General features: G+C 51.6%; 1 protein-coding gene across 2 annotated transcripts; it reads left to right on the plus strand.

Moving 5' to 3' along the window:
* The first annotated feature begins 627 nt into the window (after nt 1-627).
* LOC128749548 (glutamate receptor U1-like) lies at nt 628-4,768 on the plus strand. 2 transcript variants are annotated; one of them, XM_053849266.1, is made up of 10 exons: nt 628-751; nt 816-877; nt 2,468-2,499; nt 2,564-2,743; nt 2,810-3,033; nt 3,122-3,219; nt 3,315-3,532; nt 3,595-3,814; nt 3,953-4,203; nt 4,272-4,768. In XM_053849266.1, exons 1-10 carry the CDS (start codon nt 741-743, stop codon nt 4,365-4,367), a joined length of 1,392 nt encoding a protein of 463 aa, XP_053705241.1. In that variant the 5' UTR covers nt 628-740; the 3' UTR covers nt 4,368-4,768. The 2 variants fall into 2 exon arrangements, with proteins under 2 accessions (XP_053705241.1, XP_053705242.1); XM_053849267.1 differs by having other exon boundaries at nt 670-751; nt 819-877.
* Nucleotides 4,769-7,243: the final 2,475 nt, after the last annotated feature.

Here is a 7,243-nt window from a genome sequence, read left to right on the forward strand (position 1 = left end):
GATCGTCTACTTACTCTACTGCTTGATCTGAAAACGTGAGAGCAGTGAGGCTGCACTGCCTCCCATAGCTTGGTCAAGACGATTCTTCAGAAACAGCACTGAGAACCATGTTGTTGAGAACCAACAAGCATATTTTAAAATGTATAAATGAAGATTTTTGTATTTGTTTTTCACTTTCTTTTCACTCAGAATTGTTGTTTTATTTTTTACATATTTCTTTGAACTTTATTTTCATTCCATTTCTCAAGCATTGTTATCCAGATGTTGGCCTCCTCCTTCTCTCGCAGTTTAAGGCTCCCACTTTCCAAAGCAGGTCACATCCCGAGAGGCCCTTTTCTTTCTTAAGAAGGAAAATATTTTCAAACCAAACTTCCTGGATCATTCCTCCTTCACAATCGGCCCCCTGGACGCCGCGCTTCCTCGAGTATCCCCATAACTGTGACAGCAGCAGAAGCCGCTTGTTTACCGTGGAACCTCACTCCCTCAAACCTCACTGGGACGCGTCACATGACTCCACTCTGGCCCATAAAAGTCTCCCAACTCTTTTGTCCAGAGTTGGAGGAGGAAAACATGTCGAAATCAATCAGCCACTTTCTCAAGACTTTGGGGGTGTTTCCCCTCCCCCTCCCAACTGTCCTCCCCCTCACACCCACCTCAATAAGTGCGGCTCCTCTCCACAACCTCCCGTAAGAGTCCATGAGACCATTGGAGCTGGAGTTTTCATCTGAACCTGAGCAGAGATGAACACTTGGTGAGTGACTGAGAACGAGAAGTGTTGAGTTTTCAGCTCAAACCTAACCTGAATGTCCTTGCAGCAGCATGCAGCTTCTCTTTGTCCTCTGTGTGGCCTTGATGGTCTGGGAGTCCACTGCTGCAGGTAAGAGCCGCCCGCGAGTCTGTGGACGTAGCAGAAAGGATTCTCGTGTTCAGCGCTGCAGCCTCCGAGCAAGAAGGCTGCTAGTTCAATTCCAGGGGTTTGAAGAAAGGCTTGGGATCAAGGGGCAGCTGGAGACCTCTCGCCCTCGCTAACTGGGACAGCAATCTGAAATCGTTGAATTTTAATTTTCATATAAATTACATAATGTTTGAAACCATATTTTACTTATTTTGTCTGGAATTATTATGAATATTTTTGTTTTCTCGTCTCTAACATGAAATATTTTGCCACATATTTTTTTATGAATCATGACTTTTTTTCCTGCTCGAATTACTCTTTTTTTAAATTTGATGTACTTTTTTTTATTGAACGAATCCCCTTCTGTTACATGCACATGAAAACATTCTTTCAATTCTCTCTCTTGTCTGTGCTCTTTGGGAACGTAAACACACCGCAGCCTGTTTTCCTCAGTGCTCCTGTCAAGCCTCCAGCATGTGACATGTTTGGTCTCTTCCTCCCATCTTTACTGCGCGGGATACTAACCTGCAGCGTCAAAGTTTTGGTCGATTTTCTTCTGAACATTTAAAAGCAGATCGTATGCTGTGTGAACAGCAGCGTATTCTGCTTCCTGCACTTCAGTGGTCAGCACCTTTGGAGCTTGCTTACAACCGATTGGGGCACTTTGCAACTTGACTTTTTGGACTGATATGTCAAAAGGGATGAACAATGTATCAAATGAATTACAGAATGTATCACTCGCATTTCATATTTGACTCCAGAGTGGACACATTTAAGTTGGTTCTTTGCTTCACAGAACATTTTTGTGGGCTTCTACCTTGAGTTTTCTCAGTCTTCTGTAGTCATGGCCCCAGTCCTGCTCCGCTCTGCTGTGGGATCCGAGGTGTACAGTATGTGTGTATGGAAACTGCAGGTCTCCATGTCCAACTGTCACTCATAGTGGTTAGTTTAGAAACCTGACGCCACCTGAAGGCGAAAGGTTTTTCTGGTCTGGAAATGCTGAGCAAACAGAAGCGGAGATGGCCAAGAGGTGAGCGGGGAGCAGCCAGCCGGGGTGCAGCCTTCAATGCCTTGCTTCCAGAAGTCTTCTCAAAACATGAGGGCGGGGGCGGGGGGATCCCCTAATGGAGCATTCAAACTCCCAGCAGCGGAGCGGCTCCTGGCTGTGAGGGGGGCCACTGTGATGAATCAATTCACCGAGCGTGATGAAGAGCCGCTCACTGACAGCCGTCTCCGCGGAGCGCAGGTCCAGCCACCGTCTCAGGAGGCGGCTGACGGGAATCTAGGCCTGAATCTTTGTCGGGACATCAAATTATGACATGCACGGCCCCCTCACGGGGCATGTTAGGTCCTCTGGACATGTTGTCAAAGCCATCGGTCAACATCACCACAAAAGGCTTTCTGTGTTCAAGGCTGAGTGGGAAGGGAGGCTCGGGGGGAGGAGGGGGAGCAACAGTTTGTGATCCCCGCTCTTTGTCCCTCGAGGTGCCGTATTTCAACCTTCAGCAAGAAGGCTGTTGTTCTTTCATCTGTCATGAAAGGAACCCAACTTTTCTTCTGCTGTGATTTCAGATGGCAAAAGCTTGTCCATCGTCACCATCCAGGTACTTTCTTCCTCCTCGAGAAGACCAGGAGCAAAGATCAGTGATGGTTCGCTGTCATCTCCAGGAGGATCCGTACTTCATGGAGAACCATGGGGAGTTTGAGGGCTACTGCGTGGACCTGACAGAGGAGCTGTCCAAGATGCTGGGCTTCAAGTACAAGATGCGCCTGGTGCCAGATGGCCGCTACGGAGCGCTGGACTCTCAGGGGCAGTGGAACGGCATGATGGGTGAGGTCCTCAGAGGGGTAAGTGGAGCTGAGCCCAGCCCAGTTGCCCCATGAACCGGGCCTAAAATCATGTTCACGGGACAGAACACGGACCTGGCTGTGGCCCCACTCACCCTCACCGCCACCAGGGAGATGGCGGTGGACATGACCACACCTTTCATGCTAACTGGAATTAGCTTCCTCATGCTAAAAGATAGCCTGGTGGAGGAGAGCAGCTTCAGCCTGCTGGCCCCCTTCTCCTCCAACATGTGGGCCGGGCTCCTCATCGCCTTCCTGCTCACTGGTCTCTGCATCTGTGCGGTGGGCAGGTGAGTCCGGAGCTGCACGACACCGGGGTAGTGGTGATACCAAGGCGGCCATCTTGGATGCTCTTTCCCATGTCAATCTTCCTCCCAGGATCAGCCCCTGCGAGTGGACTGAACCCGACTCGGAGCAGCAGCCCTTCACGCTGGTGCACAGTTTCTGGTACATCACTGGGGCGCTCACACTACAAGGTAACGCCACAAGCACGTCTTTAGAAACAACAAAGGTCTTGGTCCAGCCCATTCCCATCTGAAGTGCTTTTATCATGGGCTGAACCCGTCACCAGGCGCTGGGCCTCACCCCAAAGCCTTGTCTGGACGTGTCATCAGCGCCATCTGGTGGCTGTTCGCTGTGCTGCTGCTGGCCTGCTACGTTGCCAACCTCAGCTCCAAAATGAACTCCGATCACCAACACATGTCCATCCAGACCTTCGAGGACCTGGCCAGCCAGGACGCCATCGAGTACGGGACCGTGGAGGGCGGCTCCACCATGCTCTTCTTTAAGGTTGGGCCCCCGTGGCTCACGACAGCTGCTGGTTCATCCCTGAACATCTGTTTGTTCCCCAGCTCTCCAAGAACCCTGTTTACGAGCGGATGTACCAAAACATGGTGCGGAAGAAGAGCTTCGTATCCAGCACGCTGGAGGGCCTGCGCCGCGTCAAGGAGGGAAACTTCGCCTTCATAGGCGAGTCTGTGACGATGGACCTGGCTGTGGCACGCAACTGTGAGCTGGTGCGTGCTCAGGAGGTCATCAGCATGAGAGGTTACGCCATCGCCGCGCCACCGGGTGAGAGCTGGAGGAGGTGTATTCATTCAAAATGTAGCAAAGCTACAAGAAAATGGCTTCAAAAAAGGGATTCTCTGAACTTTCTCCCACTGGTGAAACCTTTAAAGCCTCCTTCACTCAGGTCTGCTCCTCTGACAGGCTCCCCATGGGTCAAGAACCTCAGCATCGCCATCCTCAGAATGAGCGAGTCTGGCGTCCTGGTGAACCTGCAGAAGAAGTGGTGGGCCAGCCGCTGTTCTCACTCCCAGCCCGCCCGTTCCTCCGACAGCCTGCAGCCACGCGACCTGCGCTGCCTCTTCCTCCTGCTCGGCGTGGGGCTTGGTGCCGGGCTGCTTCTTTCTCTGCTGGAGCTGGCGGCCAAAGCTCGCGGCCGCGCCAAAGACAGCAAGGTGGGACCCAGCCTGGTGACACCTCACCTCAATACATGACTCGTCCTGACAGCTGCTTCCCGTCACAGAGTTCCTGCTGCTCGGTTCTGATGTCGGAGCTGCACCGACGGTTCGGGAGGGGGGAGGAGAGCAGTGAGGACACGCCGGCGGCCACCAAAGCCTGAGGAAGACAGCGGGAGCAACGTTAGAATCTTAGACCGTAACACCCCTTCACTAGCTGCCTCCACTTTGACCTTTAGAAGTCACCCACTGAAACTCTTCAACCCTCAGAAAAGCTGTTGCCGAATAGCGTGTACTATATCACCCCTGCGTCTTCCAGTGTATTTTGTGTAGATCACTCTCCGCCTTCACTATTGTTCCTGCACACACTTCCACAACACACTGTTCTCACTCAGCGTCACTCAGTCGTTTCTTCTCTCGCTCTGCTTTAGGAACTTACTAACTCCGTTAATGGTGTTGACAGAAAGGGATCGCGGCTCCTTCAATCCCATCAGTGTGACTGTTGGAAATGGAGGGTACTTGCGTCATGACAGTCTCGTGTTTTCTAATAAATGATTTGAATACAGTGTCATTTCATTCAACCCTTGTGAGGGCCACCAACGCAGTGGGGTGGAATCATGTTGGGGAGACACGGGTTTAAGGCCAGAGATGGAGAGTTTGGGGTTTGACTCCTCCCACAGAGGAGAAACTTCCCATGTTCGTTCTAACAGTTGAATTACAGTGTCATGTTCTGAGTGGGGAAATAAGCACAGACTGATCAGAAAAGGGAAAATTGACTAGGAAATTTACTGTTTGTTTTTTTTTTAAATCAATCGAGCAATCTTCACTTAAAGCACTGGTTTTGAACAATAATTGTTGAAAATGTTGTCGATGAAACTGTAGTTCCAGTGTTTTATCGCCAGGGCGCGCTGTTGTATTGATCATGAAGCCCTCGCTGTGGCGTGTTCAGCTGCTCTCACATGAAGAGCGTTGCTTCAGGTAAAGCCTCACACCGTGTTCAATCTTGAAGCCCAGCCTTCACCTTTAAAAGCCAATTTTCGTTGCAGATTAATCTCTGCCTGAGCAGCTCCATGATGTTCCAACGCCAGAGTGGAGGGACTCAAGTGGCTATTCTTGGGGACAACCCGAATATGACCATCAAATCGACTGAAAAGGCCTCAATATTTGGAGCGATTACGTCATGTCCAGATGTGCAAGTAGGTGACTTTTTTGGTTCAGTTATGAGACCTTTCTAGACAGCTCAGTGGCTTCATTCATGGTGAGCTAAAAGACAAAGCTTATATCCACACTCCTCCTTGGATCCTTTGAGCGTCAAAGTGAGTGAAAGCTGAAGTGCTGAGTTGTCACCGTCGTGGCCAGTGTAAACCTGAGCCAGACCCCTCAGTCGATCCAGTGTTTCCCCTCAAGTGAAGCGTCTCTTGAGCGGCCACAGTAAGTCATGCAGCTCTGGATCTGGAGGCTCTGAGGCCTCTTTCATTCCCCCCACACTTGCCGACCAACCTGGCTTCAGGATTCATGAGCGTCAGAGGGGGAGATTATGAGCGTGTTTGCAGGGAGGGTCGGCGGCTCGGAGGAGGAAATCAGTGGGATTTACAGTTTAATCTGCTTAGGCAGTTCCCCGTCGGCCCGGCTGCAGACGGCAGCAGGAGGGGGAGCGTGTGCTAGTTTAGCACAGCTGTCAGCAGCTGCCTGCCACCAGATCAATACTCCTCCACCAGCCCTGACTCCCTCCCTCACTCTGCCCGCCGCTCCTCAGGCTCCAGCTTCGCCTGCCGCCACCCGATCAATGAGTCCTGACACTGATTAGCAGGTTCAGATGCGGGTCGTTTCTCACAGCCCGAGGACGGCTCCCCCACAAACAGCCCATCTTCTCTGCAAATGTTGTGCTGTCTGCAGGGGAGGAGGAGGAAATCGCATTGATTAGCGGCTCCGGCTGCGATTTACAAAACACATTTTGATGATCCACCAGTCGAGCGCTCATCTGCTGCTCATCCGTCCGGTCAGAGTTGAGCGCGAGTTCAGGCCGCAGAGGAAATTCACAACTCTTGCATCAGGGTTGGAGCCTTTCCTCTGTGGGACTCTGCTTTCCTCCCACTCTTCAAAAAGACATTGAAATGAATGATGGAGAATTGTCGGCGTGAGCGGCCAGCTCTGGTGAGGTGGCATCAAACCCGGTGCGTCTGCGGGCCGTGGCCCACATTCCTCCGCAGCAGGCTCAGCGCTGCCCCCGGGCCTGTCCATGCCATCGCAATTAGAATTTCTAATGGAGGTGTCACGACTTTGAACCGCGGGCTTAAAGAGCTCTGAGTCTGGCGCTCCCTTGGAACTGGCAGGTGAAGTCTGAACATTGATCCCTTTGAGCGTGTTTGACTTTGACGCCGGCGTATAACCACCCCTGACGTCAGCCCCCTTCGCTCCACGCCCTTTCTTCTGCGCTGGGCTCACGCCAGTCAAAGATCAGACAGATTCATCATGAAGGGAAGAGCAGGCTTCAGCACCGCGGCAGAGGGCTCCGGAGTCTTTCAGGGGCGCTTTTCATGGTGAAATGTGGAAAACTGGACTCGGAGTCCGCTCGGCCCCTCTTCTGCGCTTCCTGTTTCAGCACCTGGACAGCTCCCAAAAAGAACCCACCCAGTCTCTCAACGTTAAATGGTATTGAAATGCTGGTCAAAGGTCAGTGGCTCCACAAAAGGTCAGAGGTCAAATCACATTTCTATGACATCACAACAAAGCGCCAATGAGGGCCATATCCACTGTAGCAGAAGTGATGAGCACCGTCCAAACAGACGCTCAGGGATGACAAACTGCATCTCCCATCTGAAAACACTTGCAGTGGCAGTCGGTGGGGCCAAGATCTCCATGGTTTGATGTATGAAGCTGTAGATCAGCAGCTTTACGGATCTTGACTGGTGGAGTTTTGCCCTCTCAATGCTTTTCTAGTTGTGAGCGCTTGTTGTTGAAGTGTGAGGTGTGTTGTGTTTTTCCTCGTCTGCTGGAATTTGCACCCGAGGTTGTGTTCTTACTGTGTCCCTACAAGGTC

Source organism: Synchiropus splendidus, chromosome 18, assembly GCF_027744825.2.
Source record: "Synchiropus splendidus isolate RoL2022-P1 chromosome 18, RoL_Sspl_1.0, whole genome shotgun sequence".
Classification (NCBI taxonomy): Eukaryota; Metazoa; Chordata; class Actinopteri; order Syngnathiformes; family Callionymidae; genus Synchiropus; species Synchiropus splendidus.

Excerpts from the sequence above, each read along its gene's own strand:
- LOC128749548 (XM_053849266.1), top strand. Across the intron at positions 2,500-2,563 it reads TGTCCATCGTCACCATCCAG|GAGGATCCGTACTTCATGGA; the intron begins GTACTTTCTTCC and ends TGTCATCTCCAG. Across the intron at positions 3,220-3,314 it reads TGGGGCGCTCACACTACAAG|GCGCTGGGCCTCACCCCAAA; the intron begins GTAACGCCACAA and ends ACCCGTCACCAG.